The sequence below is a fragment of the Geotrypetes seraphini genome, chromosome 9, assembly GCF_902459505.1.
Source record: "Geotrypetes seraphini chromosome 9, aGeoSer1.1, whole genome shotgun sequence".
Lineage (NCBI taxonomy): Eukaryota > Metazoa > Chordata > Amphibia > Gymnophiona > Dermophiidae > Geotrypetes > Geotrypetes seraphini.
The window spans coordinates 94700094-94727976 of NC_047092.1; the positions used below are offsets into that span (position 1 = coordinate 94700094).

At 48.8% G+C, this 27883-nt stretch overlaps 1 protein-coding gene across 1 annotated transcript in view; it reads right to left on the bottom strand.

Annotated features, from left to right (window-relative positions):
* Window positions 1-27883, bottom strand: part of PCCB (propionyl-CoA carboxylase subunit beta) — an 892977-nt gene that overhangs the window by 342736 nt on the left and 522358 nt on the right. Inside the window, exon 8 of the mRNA XM_033959104.1 lies at window positions 1977-2097. Coding sequence (XP_033814995.1) covers window positions 1977-2097 — 121 coding nt within the window. The remainder of the gene's footprint in view (window positions 1-1976; window positions 2098-27883) is intronic.

Here is a 27883-nt window from a genome sequence, read left to right on the forward strand (position 1 = left end):
GACTTGTTTGACATAGTAGTAGAAAGGAGATATGAGACAGTGGTAGAGAGTGTGTCAGGGTCAATAGCCTGAAGGTTCCTAAATGTATGGGTAGTGATTGGTCGGGGTTGGGGAGGAGGGTGATGAGTTGTGAAGGTTAACAGCTGATGGTGATTTTGAGATATAATAGGGGGGCAGGGCATACAGGGAAACCACCTAAAACCCCTTTCTAGGACCCTCCAAAATTGCCAAACCAGCGTGCACACAGATATTCATAGTGACATGTGCCGCAATAGAAATGAATGGCAGGAAAGCTTTATACAGAGCATGCATAGAGATCAGTACCTCAGGAGCTGATAAAACTGGATTCCAGGTCTTCTGACCGCCTCACCTTCCCTGTCATCTCGGATAGTGACTACCAGGACCTCTCAGGGCAAGTAGGGAAGACACGTGGTCCGGTCCCGATACTGGGCACGCCTCCACGGAACCGTGCAGCCTGTGCTCTACCCCATAGCGGACGAACCCGAGTTGAGATGGCTCCCGAACCCGGAGACCCAATCTGACCTGCAGGCTGTCCAGGGGGCTTACTATAGCGGCAGGTAACCTCCCAAAAGCAGACAATATTAAATGTAAAAGTCTGTGATCTCCCGCTGAAGGATGTCCCCGCATGGTGAATCTGGAGCACTAGAGCACGACCCGCGCAAAAATCAAATTAATTGGCTAGAACTTAGAAAAAAAGATAAATAACAAGCAAAAGAAAAAGCCCCTACAGCTCAGGCTGTAGGAAACGAAACTGAGATTCCAGGGGAGTGTCACAGGTGATGACCACAGGAGGAGAGGTTAATCATTGGTTTTGAGTGCCCTACAGTTGAAGGCTGGAAGAGATAAACAACCCTATGATGTAGACTCCAGAGGAACTGTACAAGAAAGATATTTGCCATAGACTCCTGATGCAGGTCTTTGGCCGAAACACGAATTGTGTTGACTCTTAATGCATCATCTAATAAATTGATTCAACTTAAGTCCATTTTAGTCTTTGTCTCCTTTGTTGTGGTTTTGCCTGTTTGGTTCTGCAAAGGATTTGCTTTCTTCTGTTTTTAACCACCAGTCCACATATTCATATCACTCGCTTATCAATAACACTATATCACAAATATAACTCATCTTGCCGTAAGCCATCATTGTGTCTTGAACAAAACTCCTGACAGATGGTTTTAGTCAGAGAGAGTCCTTCAGAAATAATTTGGGGTTTAAAATCCAACTCCACCCCCAGCCTGTTTTGTCTCTGCTCCAAAATTTCAAAAGAAGTATTTTTCTTGCATTTTCTTAGTACTGCATTAGGCCATGCTTGTTGCATGCCTTTTCTTTTTTCCTAGACAGTCTGGTAGCTAGGAACTCCTATCAGGGTGCACATTTTCATCCTGCTTGTTCTTGATAAGAAACAAAGTTACTCCCTGTAGTAAGTGTTCTCGGAGGACAGCAGGATGATCATCAACAATACCCCAACCACCTCTCCTTGGAGTTGTATTTAGTAGCTATAATATTAGACTGGCTTGATCCTATGTGATGGCATTGGACATGAAGGTGTGCACATGAACGATGTGCCACACTGCCAATCTCAAAGTCTTGTGGAAGCTGCTAGAGAGCAGATCATGCTGTCCTCAGAGAATACTTGCTTCAGGTGAGTAACATAACATAAAAACTCACTTATATACCGCAAATACCATTAAGTTCTATGCAGTTCACAGAGAAAACAATCAGTATCTAACTTTCAAAAGATTCTGTAAATAGATGCGTCTTTAAAGAACTTCAAAATTGTTGATATGAATTTGAAATTATGAATATGCGAGTCAGATCCCTAATCCATGAGGCTGCCTGGAGTAACTTAGCATTATTTGCCAAAACATTCTATACACCAAACTTTACATTTTCTAACATATGTGCACTGTTTTCAGTTTTATGATGTCCAGAAGCTTTTTAAAGTCTAAGTAACTAACCTTGGATCGTAGCACTCACGGATGGGAGCTGGATCCTGGTTACTCAGAGGGAGATAACTGAAGAATTCCCTAAGGTTCAGCAAAGCATCAATGTCATTCTCAAAGGCTCTATGTGCCACACCTAAAATGTGTGCATGTGTTTGAGAAAGAAAAAGAGAGACAGAGATCAATGGCTTCAATCAGCAAATAAAATTTCCTAGGACACCAATGTCTTAACCTGGGTACCCAGACAGGTGAGACAGACACTTATCAGATATTATAGTAAGTATTATTTTTTCTCAAGAATTATAGACACTGTTGTGAGTATTAGCATGTTAAACAAGAGAAAAATACTGTAGAACTGGTGAACATGGTAAAAACTATAATCTTTATTAAAGAAGATGCAGTGTAGCTTTTCAAACAAATGGTCCTCTTGTGTGGGTCTTGTGATTAGAGTTTTAACCTTGTACACCAGATCTGCAGTATTTTTCTCTTGTTTGGCCTTGACTTTTTTACTGCCAATAGCAACAGGCACTGTCTGGACAGTATCATGTAAAATAAGAACATAAGAATTGCCGCTGCTGGGTCAGACCAGTGGTCCATCATGCCCAGCAGTCCGCTCCCGCGGCGGCCCTTAGGTCAAAGACCAGTGCCCTAATTGAGTCTAGCCTTACCTGCGCACGTTCTGGTTCAGCAGGAACTTGTCTAACTTTTTTCTTGAATCCCTAGAGGGTATTTTCTCCTATAACAGTCTCCGGAAGAGCCTTCCAGATTTCTACCACTCTCTGGGTGAAGAAGAACTCCATTACGTTTGTACAGAATCTATCCCCTTTTAACTTTAGAGAGTGCCCTCTTGTTTTCTCTACCTTGGAGAGGGTGAACAACCTGTCTTTATCTACTAAGTCTATTCCCTTCATTATCTTGAATGTTTCGATCATGTCCCCTTGTTATGCAGGCCAGAAGGGTTGGCACTCACAAGCCAACACTCTATATACATTAGTATCTTAGTAATACAAACCAGGGGGTCACGTGACGCTAGCGCGCTGAACGGACGCGGGTAGACCGAGCTCCGCTCCCTCCCCCAGAAACCGCTGCAAAACTTGCAGTTAGTCGGCGCATACCGCGCTGAATTTATCTTTTTCATTTCGGGTTCTCTCCTGCTTCCGCGTGGGCGCCTCGGCGGCGCGCAGATCAGCCGCGATCGGCCGGCATGCCGATACGGACCCCAAGGCCTGGTAAAGAGAGGTCAGTTAAGCCCGAAAAAATGGCGGCCCCCAGCCCGATCTCGGCAGCAGCGTCCCAGCACGAGGTAGACATGCAAGTCTCAGTCTGCCATCTTTCTAAACTGCTGGACAAAAAGCTGTCAAAACTGCATGCTGTGCTGGAAGAAGTAAAAGACAGCATTGCAGGTCACGCTGCGCGCCTCCAGCAGGCTGAGGAGCGAATCTCGGCACAGGAAGACCGGGCAGACACAGTGGATGGGCGGTTGGCGGCCTTGGAAGCAAAAATCCAGCAGCTGGATGATCGGGCTGAGGAGGCTGAAAACTGCAGCCGTCGAAATAACTTGCGGCTCATAGGGGTGCCGGAGTCGGTCCGGGACACTGAGCTAGGAGACCTGGTGGCCACATGGTTGCCTCAAGCCCTGGGACTCACAGCTTCCCTGGGCCCGGTGCATGTAGAATGGGTACACCGCATTGGAGCGCCACGCGCTGAGGGAGCCAGACCACGTCCTGTTATAGCCCGATTTCTCAACTATGCGATTAAGGCCCGCATCCTGGAGGCCTACAGACGAGCCCGCTCCCTGGATTACAAGCCAAGCTTCTGCTCTTTCAGGACTTTTCCATCCGGCTCTCAGAGAAACGAAGGGCTTTGGCGCCCTACTGCACGCAGCTTCATGCCAGAGGGATTAAATACACCCTTCAATATCCTGCTAAGGTGCACATTCAAACCAACACCGGCGTGGTCATGATGGATACACCAGCAGCGCTTCGTTCATACCTGGAGGGACTGCCGGCTCCTTGAGGGATCTGAAATTGGTGCTGGCCTGATTGACATATCGTTTTGCCCACCAGGGAGGTAGCGGGCTTTCTCCCTGCTGTCGGGGCAGGGATGATATCCTTTGGCCGGGGCCTGCAGAGAGATGGACGCTGGTAGCCTCTGGACTATGGCTCCTGGACTTACACACCCCATGGCCATCTTCCTGCCACCTGTAGCCCGTTGAGCCCCTTACGTGGGATCCGGGTCTGTTTCACTGTGCAGGGGGTATGACTCTCCTCCTCTGCAGCCTGCTGTGAAGTCCGAGGCGGGCGTTCTGTTTGTAGCCACATTTGCAGAGAGTGTTTGTTTACTTTGTTGTTCTTGTGCTGACTATATAGATATCATGCTGCACTTTGTTTTCTGGGGGAAGGGGGAGCGGGGCACTAGTTCTGCACTGGTTCTGGGATGGATAGAGTGATGGAAGGTGGGTCAGTTCGGAGGGGGGGGGTGGCTGGGAGGTGGGAGGGTGGGGGGGAGTGTATCGGGGGGGGTATGATTGGGGATGTATGCGTGGAGTCTCGAGAGCACTGGTATTTATGTATTTCCTTCATTTGCCAATACATGATCCCCTTGATGCTGTGCAGGGGGAGGGCCTTGCTGGGGGGCTCTTCTACCTCTATCACTATCTGACTGTCTCTTCTGCTCCTGTCATTCCAGGCCAGGTGGACAATGGTTAATCTAAAATTTTCATCCCTTAATGTGGATGGGATCCACTCCCCGGTCAAACGGAAGAAAATACTTTCCTGGTTCCGCAGGGAACGTATCGATATTGCTTTCCTACAAGAGACCCATCTCACAAATGTAGAACACGAGAAACTTAGGAGGGATTGGGTGGGTGAGGTGTACTACTCTTCTTACAACACTCGTCAGAGGGGGGTAGCCATTTTGGTCCATAAACAACTCCCGTTTCACTTGCATAAGGTTATCCAGGACAAAGAGGGCCGATATGTCATAGTGCTGGGAGAGCTCTGGGGACGGCAATACTTATTTTGTAATGTATATGCCCCTAACATATATAATCACTGTTTTTTCTCGGGGTTGATGTCGCGGCTGGCACAGTACCCGGGTTACCAAATCCTCATGGGGGGTGACTTTAACATAACGGCGGATCCTTCCCAAGATTGTGCGCCAGCTAAACGCCTCCCTAAGGACCATATGGGTAAAGGAGTTAACTTTTTGACCACGCAGTTAGGACTTTTAGATATTTGGCGCCTCTTCCACCCCACGGAGCGTACTTACACGTTTTACTCCAACCCTCACAATTTTTACACTCGTCTTGACTACTTCTTGCTCTCTCCCACGCTGCTGCCCATTGTTTGTGCTGTGGAGATAGAGGACGTTCCTCTTTCCGATCACTCCCCTGTGACGCTATCCCTTCAAATTACAGCTGACTCTTCGGCTCGGACGTGGCGTTTCCTGGGATACCTCTTTAAAGATCTTGGTTTTCGTAGATACCTTAGGGAAAAATGGCTGGATTACTACAATACCAATTCTGATCCTGACATTGATCCTGGGCTGTTCTGGGAGGCTTCCAAGGCAGTATTACGGGGTTTCGTTATCGCGTATGTCGCGAGGAAGAAAAAGAAATTGGAAGCGGAATTGCTGTTGCTGTCGGGCGAGTTCCAACAGCTGCGGAGGCGCCACCAAGGGACCCTGCAGGAGGCTGATCGTATCAGCTTACGTACACTTAGACAGCAGATAGATATGATTCTCTCAAAGTGAGCGGAGAGGGACCTGTATTTTCGTCGCTATAATTTACAACGGTGGGGGGGGAGAGCTGGGAGGCCGATGGCGGCTTGGTCCGCCCCTAACTTAAGCGACAAGTCATCACAGCTATTACTGACACGCAGGGTCACACACATACGACTGAAGCACACATACATCATCAATTTGTTTCGTATTACAAGGATTTGTATGCTGAGCGGCCCTCGACGGACGCGGATAGAGATCGCTTTTTCAGTGATATCGTCCTTCCACGGCTCCAACCGACTCAAGTTCAGGCTCTGAGTGCTCCCATAACTTGTCTTGAGGTGGAATTGGGTATTAAAGACCTTAAATTGACCAAATCACCTGGGCCGGATGGTTACGGACCGGAATACTACAAGATTTTGTCTGACGTTATATCTGACCCTCTGGCGGCTGCCTTTAATTCATTGCACTCCCAAAAAGGTGTGGACCGCTACAATCTGGCACATGTAATTTTATTACCCAAGCCGGGTAAGGACCCGTCCCAAGTGGGCTCATATAGGCCCATATCGCTACTTAATCAAGACGCAAAACTGCTTGCTGTGTTACTTGCTAAACGCCTGAACGTCTATCTCCACCTCCTTATCCATGAAGATCAGGTAGGCTTCGTGCCTGGCAGATATGCCTCCATGAATCTCACGAGAGCTTTGATGGCCATTTATTCTCGTAGAGGGGGAAATAACCAGGCGGCTATAGTGGGCCTTGATATGGAGAAGGCGTTTGATAGCATATCTTGGTCTTACCTCTTCTGGGTTATGGGGCACTATGGGTTGGAAGGCACGTGGACTGGGTGCGTGGTCTTTATTTTCTGCCTCAGGCTAAGCTTTTTATTAATGGACAACTTACTTCCTCCTTTCCGCTTGCACGAGGTACTCGCCAGGGGTGCCCTTTATCCCCGCTACTTTTTCTTCTGGCTATTGAACCCTTGGCGGTTAAAATTCTATCTCATCCTTCTCTTCTCGGTATTAAGGTTGGAGCCAAGGAAAATCGCATCAATCTATTTGCGGACGATATCCTGTTATATTTGGAAAACGCACCCTTATACTTACCGGAGGCTCTCTCTCTTGTTCAAGATTTTGGGAAAGTCTCGGGACTTAGGGTTAATTGTGCCAAATCGGAACTCTTGCCTCTGGCTTCTCATAGACATGAGCAATGGCATGACGCTTTACCGATTCCGCCGGTTCGGAAACCCATGTGATACCTTGGCGTTTATTTGAGCACCCAATCTCATCTTCTTTATCAGTACAATGTTCTCCATCATATTGAGGCTATCCGTGCTCTATGCGAGAAGTGGAAAGATTTACCCCTCTCCCTATGGGGCAGCGCGGCGTTATTCAAAATGGTGCTCTTGCCGAAGCTTTTATATCCACTTCAAACGATTCCGCTTTGGATTCTGAATAAGGATGTCCAAGTCTTTCGATCTATTCTTCTTTCTTTCCTGTGGCGCAAAAGACGGGCTCGCATCAGTTTTGCTACTTTATCCCTAGACTCTGGGCAAGGAGGCCTAAATCTCCCTGATATTCGCAGGTATAACGTTGCTTCCCTGATGTGCTTTGTCCATGAGGGTATCTCTGGCCACTATAGGTATTCACCATCGGGATGGATCCAGGCGTGGTGCGCTCCTCATTCCTTTGTATCTTTATTGCATTTGTCCCCCCGGTCTATTTCGGGGGTGGATTCCCGATTCCCTCTCCTGAAACCGCTACACCGGGCGTGGTGGTAGTGGCGGAAGGAGCAGGGGCGGGCCCCACAGGCTTCTCCTTTCTTGCCCCTGGTGGGTAATGTAGACTTCCTCCTGGGGATGGGTACCACGGGGTTTCAATTGTGGGACTCCCGGGGCTGTGTCAGCTTGCGACATCTCTCTGATGAGACCTCGGGGACTTTCCCCACGTTTTCACTCCTCCAGACCCGATGGGATCTCCCGGCTTCGCATTTCTGGGCCTATTTGCAAGCCAGACATTACTATTTTTCCCTTAACCGACAGTGGGGAGAGACCTGGGCACTGGGGAAATTGGACTCTTACTTGGCACTCTTACCTTCTCAGACAAATACCTTATCCATTTGGTATAGGATACTCAAAAATGCGCTTCCCCCCTCTTATCTGCCTAGGATTGTGGCCCAGTGGTCTCGAGATTTAGCTCTTGATTTCACCGAGACCCAATTTCTGGAATTTTTTACTAACCTTATTCAATTCACGGGATCAATGGACCTTAGGGAAATGCAATTTAAGATATTACATCGGACCTACATCTCTAGGGCTTCGGGGACATGCCATGGGTTTATGGGATGATGACATTTGCTCTCATTGTCGGAGAGCGAGGGGCACCCTACTGCACATGTTTTTGGAGTGCTCCCATGCGGCTTTATGGCTCCAGGTTCTCCCTTTTCTTGAGGGCCTCACCGGCCGGACCATTCCCCGGTCTTATGGCCTCTTATTGTTGGGTGACATGGGGGACGTATCCGCCGCAGGCTTTACCAAACCGTATCAGAAGTTTTTTGTACACAGCACTATTAATGGTGAAGAAGCTGTTGCTCTTACATTGGGTAGGGCCTGAGTCCGCATCCTTCACTCGATGGCTCCACTACATGCGGGAGCTAGCTGCTTTTGAAATTCAATCCAATGCGGCATCTACTGGAAGTGATAGGGTAGTATATGTTTCCCTGTGGAGAGCATTTCAAGTTGCGGCTGACTCCGCAGCTCCCAGAGCCCTGCCTTAAATATGGTCCCTTTTAGGTATGGGCAGCTCCTTGTTTGGGGCTTCCACCGTCCTACTTGACCGGCGACTCTCGAGCTCGGTTGATTGTGGTATGTCTGTGGAGTGCTAGGTGGGTGGCTTTTGTGAACTGTGTGGATTGATTGTGCTGGATAGTTATGTCTGTTGGATGGATGGGTGATTGAGGGGTGAGGGGTTTCTACTAATGACAAAAATGTTTTTGCAGTCTTTATTATCTTGAGGAGGGTGCTTTCGGGGGTGCCTTTTGAGGCTCGTTTTTGGCGAGATTCTTCCCTTTCATTCCATCGATTGTTTGTTCATTCATGCCAGATGTTATGATTACACCTCCTCTGCTATGAAGCATAGTATTTCCTACTGTTTTGCTTTGTTGTTATACCTGTTATGTGGTCGTATGTCAGACCACGGTTGTGTGTATTTGACTGCTTTTACAATAAAAATTATATTCAAAAAAAAAAGTAATACAAACCAGAAAAACAGTACTGATATTATTCATTTGTTTATACAGCATGGACAATCACTTATCTGTGCCATTTGTATTACCTTGGTTAAGCGAACCTGATAAATATTCATCTGAAAGTACTTTCAGGTGAATCTTTGTCAGATCAGCATTATTCTGTAGCCACTATGCACATTTTCCACCATTTGAGCAACACAACAAACAGCATCAAGAGTAAGGATTTTAACTGAAACAATCTCATATGGCTGATGAGACCATGTTTCACTAGGAGGCTGCTTCAGAGGCAAAACTGTAAGAACAATAACAAGTTAGCAATCAATAAAATCATACAAACATAAATAATTAAAGTAGCAACATAAAAACCATGCATATAAAACATGCAAAAACATGAACAGCAGCATAACTTAATAATATTAAAATCATATAGAAACCATAAAAACACATCATTGTGTCACTGGAATGCATTAAATGGTTGTTAGAAAGCATGAACTTATTAAACTTTTAATTGAATTCCTTTTAATTAAGAAGGTATGCAGACAGGACTCAATTCACAAAATAGGATTTAACAAGAGCTGTGTTTCGGCGAAAGCCTTCATCCGGAGTCCATCAAAAACCTGCAGGGGAAAGCAATAAGGAATAAGTCCCTGCTAATCAGCACTTCTGTATTACACAGTAAAACCTTTTGTTGAAAATTGCAGCAGTTCTTCCTCAAAGGCTTGCTTTTCTGGGAGGGATGTCCTTATCTTCTTTGTTTTGTGTGGACTTAAACTTTTCATTAACATTTTTAAACTATTTTCACAGCAATTTTTAGTGATATTTAGCAATTTTAAGTGAGCAGACACAGTGGTGTACCTAGGGTATGTGGCACCCGGGGCCCATCATTTTTTGACACCCCCCCCCCTATGTAAAAAAATATTTTTTGTAATGACCATGAAACAGAATAAATGGTCAGAATAGAAACAGGCAGTGAAAATTTTCTTATATTCCAAACATAACATAACATAAATTATGTCTGAATTGTCATGACATCAGAAGTACATATGGAGTAGTTGCAGGTGATGCTTGGGACAGTTCTGATTGTGTTAGTTCGGTTTTATGTGTTTTTTGAATAGAAGGGTTTTTATTTCTTTTTGAAGGTTTTGCAGTCTGTGGTCGATGTCAATTGGTTGTAGAGTTGGGGGTCGAGTGTTGCAGCTCGAATGGCTAGGAGGTTGTCAAACAGTTTTTTTCTTTTGACGTTTTTGGATGGAGGGTGTGTGAATGGTGCGTGAGTTCTCCTATGTCTGTTTGAAGTGGATTGAATTATTTAGCTGAAGAAATTAGTTACCCCCTCATCCCACACACATTAATTCTCTTCCATTTATGTTCCCATTATAAAAAACACTGATAAGTTCCCAGAAAAAAAAATACATTAAAATAAGAAGTGAAAACAAAGGCCCCTACAGATGAGAACATAACATAAGAATAGCCTAACTGGGTCAGACCAATGGTCCATCATGCCCAGTAGCCCATTCTCATGTAGCCAATCCAGGACACTAATACCTGGTCAAAACCCAGAGTAGCAACATTACATGCTACCGATCCAGGGCAAGCAGACACTTCCCCCATGTCTTAATAACAGATTATGGACTTTTCCTCCAGGAATTTGTCCAAATCTTTCTTAAAACCAGCTACACTATCTGCTTTTACCATAACTTCTGGCCACTTCATTTTTAAGTTTAGATCTTTCCTTTCAAACAGAGACCTTGCTAGATGTCAAATACAGCACAAGGTAACTTCACATGGACTTAGCTGTGCAGGAAATGTGAATCTCCTCATACATCCACCATATAGTGCAAAAATGTGCAAAGGTCTGTTTTTTTTCTTTCGATCACTACATAGCCTAATGCCACACAAGCAGCGCTGTTACAAACATATTCTGTAGGTCAATGCTTAGGATAACAAAGTTTTCTTCCTTGGACCAGAAGGAGATAAACCACTGGAAGAGATCCCAAAACAACACCCAAAGACCCACTCAGTGTGTGAACCAGTTGAGTGGAGTGGACTAACTGGGGGATGGAAATGGGCCCGGAGTTTGCTCAGCAGAATTTCCCAGACCACCTCTTCCTCTCAACACATTGACACGCTGCCACCATCACCACTAGGAACACCTCACTGGGTAGGCCAGCTATGCTATAAACTTTATAAAACACATTATTATATTTTCTTATAAAGCACATATTTTAACTGAACTCTCTGACATCCTCAGCCTTTCCATTCACAAAAATAGAAGGAAGAAAAGTTCCCATTTCCTGCTGTCTCATGTCCCCGGCCTATACAATATTTTTTTTCTGCAGACCCTTCAAAAGTCTGACCAAATCCTCGTTTCACTTGCATTATAAAGTACCGAGGATGCCATCTCTCCCCAATCCCAGGTCCTAAAGTCTAAGACAGTAGCGCAAACTAATGCTGCCAGATACAGGAAAAAAAATTTTGATTAGATTCAGCCCTATTGAATTGGTTTTTCAATTCGATTTTCCTGCCCAGTTGGGTGATTTTTTTCAAAACTCCTGGTGGGTTTTATAGCTTTTTCACCCCCTTTGGCTTCTCCTAACCACACTGGCGCTGTGGTGTAAATAAAATAAAGAAACAAAAAGGACTTTTCCTCTCTCTGTTAAATCCTAGCTCACGTTTGCAGTCCAACACCAGCTCTGGCAGGATACACATTTCAAATCTGACATATTATAATCACAAAACAGAAAATAAAATTAATTTTTCTACCTTTTGTTGTCTGGTTATATTTCAAATCTTGTTGGTCCAAAGCTCTGGTTTTCTTCTGATAACTTGCTTGCCAGGGTCTCCTTCTTTCTGCATGCTAACCATCCATCTGACAACTCTGTCCTCCCTTTCCATTTCTCTTCCCTTCCCAGGAAGTCTGGTATCTTTCCTTTATTTCATCTCCCTCCACAGATCCACCTTTTCTTAAATACCCTTTCATCCGGCATCTCTCCCTCCTTCCCCACCACCCCAGAGTCCACCATCTCTCCCTTTCTTTTCCCAATTACCCTCCTATCCAGTATCTCTATCTCTCCTCCACACCATCCCTTGTGTCCAATTTCTCTCCCTTTCTGTTCCTTCCCTCCCTAAATCCCATGGTCCATCATCTCTCTCCCTCTCCTCTATTTTCAGACCCCTTATTTCTTCCCCCCCCCAAAGTTTGGCATATGCACGTCTCTTTGAACACCCCCTTCCCTCCGTGTACTTCTAAATCATGGTCCCCCCCAAAGGCCTGTCCCCCCTTAAAGGTCTGCCTGTCCCCCCTTGAAGGCCTGCACCCCCCTTGAAGGCCTGTCCCATCCCCTTGTAGGCCTGTCCCCCCCTTGAAGGTCTGCACCCCTCAAAGGCCTGCACCCCCCCGAAGGCCTGTCCCCCACTTGAAGGCCTGTCCCACCCCCTTGTAGCTTCTCCCCCCCCTTGAAGGCCTGCCTGCCTGCCTTTCCCCCCCTTGAAGGCCTGTCCCCCCTTGAAGGCCTGCACCCCTCCGAAGGCCTGTCCCCCCTTGAAGGCCTGTCCCCCCCCCTTGTAGGCCTGTCCCCCCCTTGTAGGCCTGTCCCCCCTTGAAGGCCTGCCTGCCTGCCTTTCCCCCCCTTGAAGGCCTGTCCCCCCCCCGAAGGCCTGCACCCCCCCGAAGGCCTGTCCCACCCCCTTTTAGGCCTGTCCCCCCCTTGTAGGCCTGTCCCCCCCTTGAAGGCCTGCCTGCCTGCCTTTCCCCCCCTTGAAGGCCTGCACTCCCTTGAAGGTCTGCACCCCCCGAAGGCCTGTCCCCCCTTGAAGGCCTGTCCCACCCCCTTGTAGGCCTGTCCCCCCCTTGTAGGCCTGTCCCCCCCTTGAAGGCCTGCCTGCCTTTCCCCCCTTGAAGGCCTGTCCCACCCCCTTGTAGCTTCTCCCCCCCTTGAAGGCCTGCCTGCCTGCCTTTCCCCCCCTTGAAGGCCTGTCCCCCCTTGAAGGCCTGCACCCCTCCGAAGGCCTGTCCCCCCTTGAAGGCCTGTCCCACCCCCTTGTAGGCCTGTCCCCCCCTTGTAGGCCTGTCCCCCCTTGAAGGCCTGCCTGCCTGCCTTTCCCCCCCTTGAAGGCCTGTCCCCCCCCCCGAAGGCCTGCACCCCCCCGAAGGCCTGTCCCACCCCCTTTTAGGCCTGTCCCCCCCTTGTAGGCCTGTCCCCCCCTTGAAGGCCTGCCTGCCTGCCTTTCCCCCCCCTTGAAGGCCTGCACTCCCTTGAAGGTCTGCACCCCCCGAAGGCCTGTCCCCCCTTGAAGGCCTGTCCCACCCCCTTGTAGGCCTGTCCCCCCCTTGTAGGCCTGTCCCCCCCTTGTAGGCCTGTCCCCCCCCTTGAAGGCCTGCCTGCCTTTCCCCCCTTGAAGGCCTGTCCCCCCCCCTTGAAGGCCTGCACCCCCCCAAAGGCCTATACCCCCCCCGAAGGCCTGCACCCCCCCTGAAGGCCTACCTGCCCCCCCTTGAAGGTCTGCACCCCACCCGAAGGCCTGTCCCCCCTTGAAGGCCTGCCTGCCTGCCTGTCACCCCCTCCCCCTTGAAAGCCTGCCTGCCTGCCCGCCCGCCCCACCCTGAAGGCCTGATGCCCCGACCCACCCCAAAGGACCGCTCGCCCCCCTGGCCTCACCGCACCACCTGTGAAGCAGCCGCAGCAGGATCGCGAAGTCAGCGTCAGCGATCCCTGCGCTGCTTCCTGCGGCACGGTCCCGCCCCTCCTCTGACGTCAGAGGAGGGGCGGGATCGCGGCGCAGGAAGCAGCGCCTAAGCAGCGCAGGGATCGCTGACGCTGACTTCGCGATCCTGCTGCGGGCTGCTTCACAGGTGGTGCAGGAAGGTCAGTGGGGCGAGCGGTCCTTCGGGGGTGGGGGGGACTGAACGGCAAGGCCGGGAGCACCCCCTTAGGGCTGGCAACCGGGGCGCATCGCCCCCCCGGCCCCTCCTTTGGTACGCCACTGAGCAGACATTCCTCTACTGATTTTGACCTTTCTTACTGAATTGTATAATTTCTTTTCATAAACAATCCCTTGGGAATTTACGTAATTGGGATAGTTTTTATACAAACTTTGTCTTTAAAATGATTTTTTTCATGCTTGAGCTAGGATACTGCCAGTGGCGTACCTAGCATATGTGACACCCAGGGCCCATCATTTTTTGGCACCCCCCCCCATCTGTACAAAAAACATGATTTTTAGTAACAAGCCACATGGCTAGGAAAAGGCAGCATCTTACATATGCAGTGAGCAGTACAACAACAGTACACCCATTGTAAAACTAAACAAGCCAGACTAGTACAGATCAATCCTACACTGTCAATCCTAACAGAAAACCATGTCTTTCGAACACACAGAACACAGAAAACACCTTCGCCTAGTATGGAATATGTCATCACAAACTAACCCCTCCCCCTTTTACAAAACTGTAGTGTGGATTTTAGCCACAGTGGTAACAGCTCTGATGCTCATAGAATTCTGAGCATCAGAGCTGCTACCACCACGGCTGGCGCTAAAAATGCTCCACAGTTTTGTAAAAGGGGGGATAAAATAGAAATACATAGACAAAGGTTAAATTGAAACAGCAAGAAGCTGGACTCTGCATACAATGCAACACCACAGAAACAGTGACACATGTCTCCTAAAGCAATAAATAAATAGAAAATTTTTGTTCTACCTTTGTCTTCTCTGGTTTCTGCTTTCCTCATCTTCTTGTTACTCTCTTCCTTCCAAACACTGTCTCTCTTCTTTCTGCATCGTCCATTTGCTCTGTTACTGTGCCTCTCCCTTTTTCCCTCCTTCCAAATTGGTCTGGCACCCATCTTCTTCCCTCCGCTCCTCCCATAGTCTGGCATCTCTGTCTTCTTCCCTGCCAGCATCTTCTCCCAACTCTCTCTTCCCCATTTCCCTTCAGCGTCTTCTCCCCACTCTCTCTTCCCCCACTCTCTGTTCCTCATTTTCCTTCAGCATCTTCTTCCCACTCTGTCTTCCCCATGTGCTTTCAGCGTCCTTCTCCCCCCTCTGTCTTCCCCATGTGTTTTCAGCATCCTTCTCCCCCCTCTGTTTCACCCTGTTTTCCTCTCCACCCCACCTTTTCTCCCTTTCTCCCTCCCTGCCCCTTACCTTCGTGGCACTTTCTCTCCCCCCCCCCCCCCGGGACAACAGGCCCAGTCCGACAAACCTCCCTGCCCTGTGGCCGGCGATGTCTAAACTGCCTTCTTACAGCAGCCGGAGCGTTGTAGTTGCATATGGCTGCCGTAAAGGTCGTCTCTGATGCAACTTCCGGTTGCGTCAGAGATGACCTTTACGGCAGAAACACGCAGCTTCAACGCTTTAGCTCAGGGGTGCCCACACTTTTTGAGCTTGCGAGCTACTTTTAAAATGACCAAGTCAAAATAATCTATCAACAATAAAATTTTTAAAAAAACACAAAGCACACTGTACGCTGAGAAAATGTTAATTATCATTCCTATTCTGGGTTTTTTTTCAAAGAGGTCAAGGCAGATGACTCTATGCACTGTCACCTCAGTAACAACCATACAAAAATAGACAAATACCCCCCCCTCCCTTTTTACTAAAGCACAATAGCAGTTTTTAGCGCAGGGAGCTGCGCTGAATGCCCAGGGCTGCTCTCAACACTCATAGGCTTCCTGCTTTAAAAAACGTTATTGTGGTTTAGTAAAGGGGGGGGGGGCCATAGGGCAAAATATAGACAGCAGATATAAATTCAGACACATTTTGATCACTAAATTTTAAATAAAATCATTTTACCTACCTTGTTGTCTGGTGATTTCATGAGTCTCTGGTTGCACTTTCTTCTTCTGACTGTGCATCAAATATTTCTTCCCTTCTTTCAGCCTGTATGCTTCCTCTCCTCCAGACCTCATTCCCTCCCCCAACTTTTTCTTCCTCTCTCCCTGCCCTTTCTTTCTCCCTGCCTCCCTTTCTTTTTTTTCTCTCTTCATGCCCCCTTTCTTTTTCTCTGTTTCCCTTCTTTCCTTCTGTCTCCCTGCCTGCCCCCTTTCTTTCTTTCTCCCTGCCCTCCCCCAAGCCATTGCCGCCGCCATCGGGGAACAGCCCCCCAAGTCACCGCCATCGGGTAACATGCTCCAAAGCCGCTGCCACCCCAAGCTCTCCTTCCCTGCATCGAGCAGACCAGCATTCCTCTCTCCGAAGTCAATTCTGCCGTCGGAGAGGAAGTTCCGCCCAGCTAGGCAGCGATTGGCTGGCCCCAATTTCCTCTCCGACGGCAGAATTGATGTTGGGGAGAGGCAGGTTGATCAGCCCGGTAGAATTTTCCGGACCTGGCCGGCTGTACACCCCCTCTAAGGCTGTACCCGGGGCAGACCCCCCCCTTGGTACGCCACTGGATACTGCAATCCTACTTTACATGCTCCAAGGTGTTGTGGTTTTTTTTTTTATTTGTAATAGGTTTATTAGGACAGATTGCAACCACAAGTACAATGTAGGTGGTATAAGTACCACACGTCGTCAGAAAAGTACAGCTAGGGCTTCCGGTGACATCACCAACCGTGATGGAGGGTTAGAGACTGAGCTCTGACTCCTCACAGCGATTAGCCTCCCATATCCCCCATCTAGCAGCGCGCATTGGGCCTTGGCTGAGTCCCGCAGAGTAGTGGAGCAAACCGCGATAACGCTATGCCGGCGAAGAAAAAAATCAGAGGTGGGCAGAGCGCTGGAAGGAGGCGGTGAGATAGGAGGCCTGCGCCAAGTGCGCGGAACTTCCACAGCCTCGGGGCGCAAGTCCAGCGAGAGCACGTCCGAGGAGGATTCGGAGCGTAGAGCCTCCCCGCAGCTGCAAAGGGCGGACCAGGCAGGGGCTATTACAAAAACAGACCTGCAGAAATGGGCTGCTGATATCAAGCTGGAGGTTGCAGCTATAAAGGGGAAGATCAAGGAGGCAGTTAAGGAGATCAGGCAGGACTTTGCTGACTTGCTTGGTCGGGTGGAGGACACATACAGGCAAATTGGAGAAAATGAAGAGGTGGTCCAGGCACTCTCAGACTCTTTGGCGGCAGCACAGAAAGACATTGGGGATTGCTATTCTTGGATTGAAGACCTGGAAAATTACCCCAAGCGTAACAATGTACACATCCGCGGTGTCCCAGATAAGGAGGAGTTCGGAGACGCCAGGCAAGTGGTGCAGGAGCTGTATCAGTATATTTTGGGGGTGGAGGAGGAATTGGTGGCAGGGGTCCTCACCCCTTGAAGGTGGACAGGACGCATCGGACCCTGGGGCCCAAAAAGTCTGACCACCCTAGAGATATTATTACCTGCATCCATCATTTCCCAGAAAAGGAGCACCTGGTGCAGTAGACGAGAGACATGGGGACTATCCAATGGAAAACTCACCGGGTCGAAATTTTTCAAGACCTTTCAGCCATCACCCTACAGAAACGTAGGGAATACGGCCACTTTTGGAGGTGCTAAAGAAAGGTAATGTGCACTGCCGCTGGCTGTTCCCCTTTGGCCTTCTGGTCACTATCAATGGGGTATGGCAGAGTTGAGAGCCTTACTACATAAGGAGGGTATGTTGGCACCGGGAGAGTCTACGCCAGGGCCACAGGCAAGGCAGCAGATGAAGCGATTCCGGTGGAGGAAGAACAACTCGAGGCGGTGAATGAAGACCAGTGCGGGGCGGATGGAAGCTGTGACAGATATGGAGTGAGTGGGCCCCAGTGGTACCTGAAGAGCTGCTCGCCTGAAAACTGCTTGGTTTGTTGTTTTTTTTTTTAAAAAAATCATGTTTATTAAAGAGTCAACAAGAGAAACAGGCATGATGCAACATACAAGCAGGCACATAATGGTAGTCAAAAAAAGAGTACATCAACCAACACTAAGAAACAGGAAACAGTAATAGACTACAGGACCATCCATGAACAAGGACAGCCTGTCACCCCTGTCGGCTCCAGAATATTTTTGTTTAAGTGGAAGAGCGTGGCCTACCTGCCCCCTACCACAACACATGGGAAGCCAGTCACACCCTACCACCCAATCCAAACACCCCAACAGGCACACTCCAGGCATCCATCACAATCATACACCCCCCTCCCTACCCCTTCCTATCCGAGAGACCAGAGGCAACCCCAGGAACACCGTCCACAAGGCCAAATAGGCCTGGATCTCAGGGTTTGTGGAATGTTTGTGATAGCAAATTTCAAAGCGGGCCAGTTCGATCATCTGATTGATCCAATAGTCCAAAGGGATAGACCCCCTCCTGAGTCCAATATTGTAAGATTGTTCATTTGACCGTCAGCAAAGTCAAATAAACGAAGTGCCGCTGAGGCATAGTGAGACCCTGTTCCTCCAGGAGGACCTGATCACCTAGAAGTAGTGTTTTGTAGTCCCATTCTAAGTCGCGTTGCAAGACTAATTGAAGCTGCGCAAAGGAGAAATTCCGGATGGACAGTTCAGGACACTCCAAAAAGGAGTGCAGCAGAGTTCCGATCACTCCCCTACATTTGGTACATAGAGATTCCTCCCACAAACCCATGCTGGCCCCCCGAGCTTTAGTAAGATAAGCCCTATGGAGGATCTTGAATTGGGTCTCCTGCCAAGCCGCCGATTTCATGAAAGCTTGCAAGGTATGAAAAAGCTTCAAGAAGGTTTCAGGGCTATAATGCGTAGCTAAGTCCCTATTCCACCTATCTTGCATAAGGGTCAACTGGCCTGGGGAATCGGAGGACCGGACCACCCGATACCAAACTGAGAGGGAGCCCTGCAAGGCTGGAACGCTTAACAAATATGCATCCAAAGGTCCACACGTCCACGTGTCCCCATACTGTTGATGAAGGCTCTGGTAGTAATGCCTAGCTTGCAAATAAGTAAAAAAATGTTGATGGGGAATTCCCCACTGTTCCTGAAGGCGAGTGAATGAAACAAAAAACCCCGTGTCCCAATCGACTAAATGATAGAGAGTAGAAGCCCCTTTAGAAGCCCAAGTAGCAAACAGCAAATGACTCAGGCCTGGCTCAAAGTTAGGATTACCCTGGAGTTAGCAAGAAGGGAGAGGCCAGAGGGGAGTGGGCCTGTGCCCTACGCCACCACCGCCATGCCAAACAGAAAGGGCGCAAGAACCGTAATTTGGAAGGTAGGGTACCCCCTGTCCCTCTGGTCATATGCAAGAGATTAAAAAAAGTAAAGGGTGCACACCAACCCACCAGCCACCCAGGAGGAGAAAACCGGACTATCCCAGTCACCCCCTCGTGAACAAAGCGCAGAAGAGCCGCCACATTATACGCTCAGACATCGGGGAGACCCAGGCCCCCATCCTACTTAGAAAGTAACAACTTTACATAAGCAATGTGTGCCGCTTGATGGCGCCATAAAAAGGCAGAGAAAAGTGAGCGAAGTTTCCGAACACCGCACTGTAACACCCAAAAAAGAACCATTTGTATAGGGTATAATAATTTGGGTAGAAAGATCATTTTAATCAGCACTGCCCTCCCCAACAGGGATAGCGGGAGATCTCGCCAAGCAGCACAGAGAGTCTGAATTTTGTCGATAGCAGCCAGGACACTGCACTTATACATGACCCGGGGGTCCGCATGCAGGTAAATGCCAAGATAATGCATGGGCTTATGCACAGGAGGAATCGGCAACCCACTATGCCAAGGCTCCCAACCGAGCCCCGTCAATGGCAGCAGTTCAGACTTCTCACAATTCACTTTGAGGCCCGAGATGTTGCCAAACTCGGTCACAAGATGCAACGCAACTGGTAGATGGAGGGGAGTCTGATCCATAAAGAGCAAGATATCGTCCGCAAATAGGGTGATACGACATTCTGCCCGCCCTATAAAAATTCCGCGCAACTCAGGACTAGTCCGAATCTTGATGGCCAAGGGTTCAATAGCTAAAACAAATAATAAGGGGGAGAGGGGACAACCCTGACGCGTCCCTCTGCAGAGCGGGAAACAAGGCGAAAGACCACCATTAATGATCAATCATGCCCGAGCCACAGTATAAAGGCCCTATATCCAAGTAAGAAAGTTCCCATCTAAACCAAACTCCCCGAACACCCAAAAAAAATACTGCCATGAAATACTATCAATGGCCTTTTCCATGTCAAGCCCGGCAATCGCCGCTGTGCCCCCTTCGCCCCTATGCTCGTGAAGCGCCATCATTGCTTTAATAAGATTCATGGATGCATATCGCTGGGGAACAAAGCCCCTGATCACCCTCGATAAGCTGAGGTAGAAACAAATTCAGCCGAGCCACCAAGATAGAAGCCAACAACTTAACATCTTGATTGAGTAACGATATCAGACGATAGGAACCCACTTGCGTGGGATCCTTCCCCGGTTTCGGGAGCAAGGTGATATGAGCTAGGTTATCGCGAATGCCAGAGGCAGTTGTAGATAGGAAGTTGAAATAATTCCCCAAAGGCTGTGCAATGAGACCAGACAAAAATTTGTAGTATTCCGGTCCAAACCCATCCGGTCCTGGGGACTTCAGGAGCTTCAACTTCTTGATCCCCGTACAAATTTCCTCCAGGGATATAGGACCATTCAACTGTTCCGCCTGTGCCTTGGAAATCCACGGGAGATTAAGGTCCCGAAAGAAGCGACCCTATCATCCTCCGTGAAATATCTCCGTGCATAAAGAGTACTATAAAACTCCACGAATTGGTCTTGAATTTGAGCCTCCCTGGTAAAGCATTCACCCCGAGTATTCTTTACCAACTTAACAATTTGTTTTTTCCGAAAAGGCCGTACCAAATTTGCAAGAAGTTTGCCTGCTTTGCCACCCCACTGATAGATGAAATTTCTGATAGATAATATCCTGGCGAGCATGGTGATCCAAGATCTCATTAATCTGAAGATGAAGGGATTTAAGTTGTTGACTAACCTCCCCCGCCTGACCCACCCGATGAGTTTTACGCAGTGCCTTCAGCTGCACTGAGAGAGCCAGAAGTTTTTCCCCCTGTTGTTTCTGTTTGGTGGTGACATATTGAATGATATGACCCCTCAACACCGCTTTAGAAGCATCCCAAAACACCGCTGGATCCACATCGGAAGTGTTATTGTGCGAGTTATACTCCAACCAACAGGACTGCAAATATTCCTGGAAATCCTTATCAATATATAAAGCAGCGGAGAATCTCCAGGTCCTGTCCCCCCTCTGGTCCATAATCCCCAGAACAAGCACCACTGCAGAATGGTCCGAAAGTGAAGCTTCTTCTATAGTAATTTTGTCCACCCGCGCAAAGAGCATATGGGACACCAAAACGTAATCTAGTCGAGAGTACGTAGAATGAGGGTTAGAATAGAACGTAAACTCCCGGTCAAATGGGTGAAGAGTTCTCCACGCATCCACCACCGCCAGGTGATCACAAAAAAAATTAACCCCCTGGCGAGAGGAGTTCCGAGGGGGCAGCTTGGCAGGAGAGCAATCCACTGTCGGATCTGCTGAGAAATTGAAATCCCCCCCTATTATCAATTGATATGTGGGATATTGCGCTAGAATACCCAGCAGCCCAGAGTAAAAACTATGACTATACACATTCAGGGCGTAGATGTTACAGAAAAGGAGCTGAGATCCCCAGAGCTCCCCTAAGATTACTTTGTAGCGACCTTCCTTATCTTGAATGGTCTTATGGATGGTGAGAGGAATCTGCTTGTGCACCAGTATGGCTACCCCTCTCTGTCTACCATTGTAGGAGGAATAGCTCACATCTCCCACCCACTCCCTATGCAACTTCTCATGTTTAACACTGTTTAAATGGGTTTCCTGCAGGAAAGCTATGTCAACTCGCTGCTTCCGAAGCCAAGTAAGGATTTTCTTACGCTTGATTGGAGAATGTATACCATCAACATTAAGGGTAGTTACATTCAAGTTAACCATAGCTACTGAGCAAAAAGAGCCACCACTGACCCAAGAAAAAAAGAATAAAAAACAAACCAGACCCCCCCAGCTAGGCCCGGCTCCGGGACATGACAGTGCTCCTACAGTCCCTCCATTCCCCCTTCTGCAAGATCCCTCCCCCCCACCCTGCAGTCGAACAACCCACTCCACAGTCATCCACAACCATACCACAATCATACTCCCCAAGCCCCCCTCCCCGAAAGACCTCCCCCAACCTTCCAAGTCCCCATACCCGAAAAGGGCTGCATACACACAGCCACCCAGCCTCTCTCCCGATCCTAAGCTAAAAGATGTCAGAAGAAAAATATCCCAATGTACCCCCCCAGAATGCTCCCCACTAGCTCCAGACCAATGCAGACTACCTAACCAGAAAGAAAAAGAGATCCCTGCCCAAACATAATCCCCGACCCCCTCCCTCCTCGCACCATGCCCCGAAGAAATCCCCTCTCCCCCAGCCTACCAGCCCACCTCCCTTTCACTCTACAGCATCCATATCCCCTCCAGTCCTCCAATTAATCAAGAAACCTCCCTCGCTCTCCCCAGAGAGATCCAAAGAAGAATCCCCTGAACCCATAACCAAGTCCCCAGCCCCCCTATGGAACCCCAAAAAGAGGGGGGGGAAGCAGCAAAACAATGAGAAATACCCGGTCAAACAGATAAAGGAAATAAAGGGTCTGGAGTTGGCCAAGAGCGGGGGAGGTGGTCAAAAATACAGCAGTAAAAAACAGCAATACACCATATCAATATTGAACCCCTGGCGGCCTCAAGGATGACTAGAGGAGACCAGCCTTCACAAATGGGTGGCCAACTCCACTCCAGCAGCACCCCCAACCCTCTCAGCACCCCCCCAACACCCACCCCAAGAACCCCCGCTACCAGAAAGAAAGAGATAGGCAACAATAAGAAGACAGCAGAAAAACAAATATCAGTGTAGACCTGCCAAAGGAGCCTCCACTGCGCCTCTAGCTGAAAGCAATGGGCCTCCCTCCAGTAGGATATGCCTCCCTGCAAAGGGAGGCAAGGTCGAGTAGAAAACAGAACAAATAGATCACAAGGATAGAGGAGAGCTCAGGAAATCGATAAGACACAAACAGAGAATAGAAAGAAGATGCTAGGGAACAGGGATAAGAAGAAAAACAGTCCAGAAAGAAGAATGGCGAGGCAAACTAGCAGAGCAGCTCTAGTCGTTGTGTCCGCTCCCTCAACCAATATGTTCTCCATCGGAAGCAATGCCCTGAGCATGCCATTATGTAGACTACTAACCCCCATAGCAGGGAGCTGCCTCGAAGTAGAAAAAGAGGGAACATGAAGGAGAAAAAAAAATAGCAAAGGTCAGTAGCCAAACACGCCCAGCCTACACCCTGAGGTACAGGCCAGAATGCAAGAACACAGAGGACAGGGTGAGAAAAGAAAGAAGAGGGAAAGAAAAGAGCCCCAGTCCATGCCGTGAGGAACCAGGTACCCAGCTAGCACCAAATGGCACAAGTCCGGCGGCTCAAGTCACCAGAAAAAATGCCAGGACTCCCCTGGGTTCCCCGACGGTGCAGTTGCTAGGCAATCATCCCGGTAAGCCCTCCAGAAAGGTGCGGATCTCCTCAGGGGTGGAGAAATAGAGCACCCTATTATTATGATGCACCCGGAGCTTGGCTGGATATTGCAGGACAAAACGGAGCTGTCTCTGGTGGAGCTGGGTGCAATACAGGGCCATCGCTCGACGTTGTTCCGACACTCGTGGGGAGTAGTCCTGAAACAGCAGTAGTTGTTGCCCCTCGTAGGAAATGGTACCCTTCGATTTATAGCTGGCCATGAGTAGTTGCTTGTCGACGAAATTAAGAAGGCGGGCGATCACCGGTCGCGGTCTTTGAGCTCCATCCCTGTGGATCCCCAGCCTATGGGCCCTCTCAACCAGCATGGGGGCACCTCCTGTGTCCATGCCCAGCTCTTTGGGCAGCCAGGCAGAAACCAAGGGAAGCAGATCCGCCGCGGTGACAGACTCTGGTAGATCCACAAGTCTGAAATTGTTCCGGCGACTCCTGCTCTCAAGATCTTCCGTCCTTTCCTCCAGCTGGAGGCACTTCTCTTCAAGCGCATGAGCCCCGGCTTCCAAAGCCACAGTGCGATCTTCGTGCACCGACACTCGATCCTCCAAGTGCTTCAGACGGGCCGCCTGCCGTTCGACCATGTCCTTCATCCCATCAACCGCGGTTTGCAGTCGGGTAAGTTTGTTGTCCAGAAAAGCCGTTAGATGTTTTTTAAGCTCCTCAATGGCATCGGCTTGCAAGGTGATGGTTGGGCTGAGTTGTACTGGAGCTGGGAACTGTGCCGCCGCCATCTTGGCAGGAGTAAAAGGGCCTCTGGGTAGTTTGGCTGACTTCGATATTCTAGTCGGCATACCGCGGAACCTCCACTGAAAACGGTACCAGCAAATAGCCTGCCTTTTACCCCGGCTTCTGAGTGAGGATGCAGGTCAGCAGAGCTGAAAGGGGCTGTAAAAATGCCGATAAATCAGCTCCGGGATCGGGAGAGATAGCTGGAGACGTCCGTTAAGGCTGACTGAATCATATGACCCCCAGAACTGTTTATAATTATGTCCTGGCCAGGACCTGGACTGAGTTATGGACCTGTTGGAGTGTATGGACATATGTATGGGGCTGCATATTTAGCAACGAGGTGGCTGTTGGGGGCACTGTTTCTTACAGACTATGTATTGGGGGGTGTATGTGGAGCTAATGGGGGGAGGGGGGCCTGTGTGGTGACAATGAGGGTTGGGGGAGTCACTTGAAGCCATGGTAGGAGGTGGGAGTGAGGGGCTGTGGGTTTGGTGGGGAGGGGGGTTTGGAGGGCAGAGATGGCTGGGGGATTTAGTGGTGCGCAACCAGAGTGGGGGACTTTTGGTTTTGAATGGGGGGGATAATAACTTGAGATGTGGGAGTTTCAATGTGAAGGGCCTCAATATGCCGCTTAAGCAATAGCTGTTGTTGAAGGAGGTAAAGAGGCTCCGTTTTGATATCTGTTTTATCCAAGAAACACATTTTATTAAGGCGGGGGGAAAATTGGTTCAGTTCAGAGAATATCCTGTCCGAGCTTGGGTATCCAATACAGTGGAAAAGAAGAAAGCAGGAGTGGGTATTTTATTTTCTAATCGTATGAAGGTGGTACCGGACCAGGAATGGAGGGATGTAGGGTGGCAGTGGCTAATCTGGACAGGGGAGGTGAATGGGGAATGGGTGACCCTAGTGAATTTGTATGCCCCGAATTCCCAACAGGGGAAGTTCTTTGATGTTTTGCTGGAAAAAATACTGTCTGTTAAGGTAGACCTTTGGTGGTTGGGGGGAAGACTTTAATTTGGTGCTGCATCCGGGTTGGGATTCTACAGGTAAGGGAGGGGATCGCCTTAAGGGGGACCGGAAATGTTTGAAACAGTTTTTGGATGTGCTTAATGTGGTGGATGGGTGGATAGTCCAGCATTGGATAGGACAGGATTACACGTTCTACTCCCCTGTACTGTGGCCGGGCCAGACGCCGAGTAGGTGGGAAACCCCAGCTCGGACCACAGGTAAGATTTTAGGAAAGCCTTTTGTATGGTTGGTCAAAGGAAAACCCGGACACTGGACTTTTCACAAAACTTCACCGGGTTTATTAAAGTGCAAAAGCAAAAAAAAGCTTCACTGAACTGAACACTTGTCTCATAGGCAGTCATTAATTTTGCAGTACATTTTTCACAAGTTCAGGGCACGCTTGATGTGCCTCTACCCGAGACCGGACAAGCTTTGTCCATGCACTGGAGTCATTAAAAAACAAACAAACCCAAAAATGCTTCTGCAGCTACTTCACTGCCTCTGTATTGTCCCCTCAACAGGACTAAGGGCTGGCTTCTCCTAGCCCGAGTTGGCTTGTTACTTTACAGCTAAGCACAACAGGTGTCAGCCAGCTTTTCACTATACTTTCAGCAGGGAAAAAAACGTTTTTGGCTTTTATTATTTTCTCTCTCTCACTCTGTCCCTCCCCTTTGAAGGACGTTCACAACCTGGACACAGGCTGTGCGGGGCAAGCCTCCCTTTTGCTAAGATCTTCAGCCCACCCGATTATGCCCCTGGCATCCTAAACTTGATTTCTCAGGGTAACTGGGATAAATGAGGTGCTGAGAAATACTTCTTTTTTTTTCCCTAATTAGGCACCGCTGCCATAACTTTTGACTGGAGCCTGCCTTCTGCTCAGGTCTCAGTGTCCATGTCTTCTCCAAACACACATTCTTCTGTATCTCCCTCACTAAGCATTTCCCAGGCTGGGTCCAAGGTACTGGGGCTCTCCCCAAAGACATGCACTTCTGTCTGTTTCACCCATCCCCCTCTCTGAATGCCTGCCAGCCTTCCCCATTCGTTTTCTGCCTCAGGATCACCCTCTAGCCTCTCACCCCAGGACGTATTGGGAAAGTTAGTGTACCTCCCTGGAGTTAATCTTTCTTCCCTAGTGGGCTGGCGTCCTGCAGACTTCCTTGGCTGGCCTGTAGGAGAGGTGTAGTAGCTGCGATCGTTGTGTGCTGCTGGGTTCCTCCAATCAGGAACAGCTGAGACTCCCCCCTCATCCCTGATTACTCTCCCTTCTGCCTATTTGAGGTTTGCATGGCTGCAGGGCTTGGTGACTAACTCCACCCCCTTCTGTACTGATCTCCTGTTTCTCCCTACTCTTGGGAAAGGAGTAATAGGGACTGGATTGTGATTTCTGTGCCTCCCTTCCTGAATTCAGGGCTGGCTCCACCCCTGCTTTTCCTCCATGCTATTTGGCTGTACTACCCTACCGCTTTTCTCAGGGTAAACAGGCTTTATTTTAGAGCCTACAGCCTTAAGGGCTGTATTTCTGACTGGACCCGCAGTCTTTTTACCTTGGACAGGAGCTTCCCTGTCACAATACGCACATTCACATGTTGTGCATGGATAAGGGGTGAGGAGGGAAGCTTGTGGATACCCAAATTGATACTATTGGATGGTCGGATCATGCTCCTATTTGGCTGGATCTGAGCTGGGAGCTCCACGGGTGTGTGATACCTTCTGGAAATTGAATGATAGTTTGCTGGGGGACCCTCAGATTGTCCGGAAGCTAGAACAAGGGATTTATGAATTTCTGGAACATAATAGCATTGACCAGTTTTCTCCAACGATGATTTGGGAGAGTCTCAAAGTATTGTTGAGGGGTGAGATTATTTCCTTGGCTTCCCATAAGAAAAAACAAAGGCAGAGTGAGGAACAGCACTTACGGGAGATTTTGTCTAAACTGGTGGAAGAGCATAAACGGGGACAGAGGGCCCACAGATTTGGTCACAGATCCAGGACACACGTATGGCTCTGGGAAAATTGGAAGACGAGGTTATTTTACTTTAATTTGGATAAACTCCGTCTCAGGTACTTTGAAACTGGAAATAGGGCTGGCAAGCTGTTGGCCCATAGAGTTAAAAACACAAGCGAATATTATGTCCATTAAGGCTCGGGATGGATCCACTCTTTTGGATGAGGCTGGCATTCAAAAGCGATTTTGGGAGTTTTACCAGGAGCTGTATACTCCAGAGCATCAGGGCTCTGGGGAGGCCATTAATCATTACTTGCAGGCCTTGGGTCTGAAGTCTCTATCGGGCCAGGTTTCTCCGGGTTTTGATCAGGTCATCATGGTCAAGGAGGTGTTGCAGGTAATTCGCTTGTTGAAACTGGGTAAATCCCTAGGGTTGGATGGGTTTACAGGGTTATTTTATAAAAAGTTCTCAGTCTTAGTGGCCCCCTTGCTGGCCAGGTTCTTTAACTCTCTCAAAGAAGGGGAGCAGCTGCTTTTTTATATGCAGCTTGCCGGGATTACAGTATTACCCAAACCGGGGAAAGATGCTACCTTATGTGGCAGTTATAGACCCATTTCCCTTTTAGGAATTGATACCAAGATCATGGCTCAGATCCTAGTGGATTGGCTAGCTATTCACATGCCAGTGCTTATCCACACTGACCAAGTGGGATTTATTGGAGGAAGACAAGCAGCGGACAGCATACATAGGGTACTGAATTTTGTGT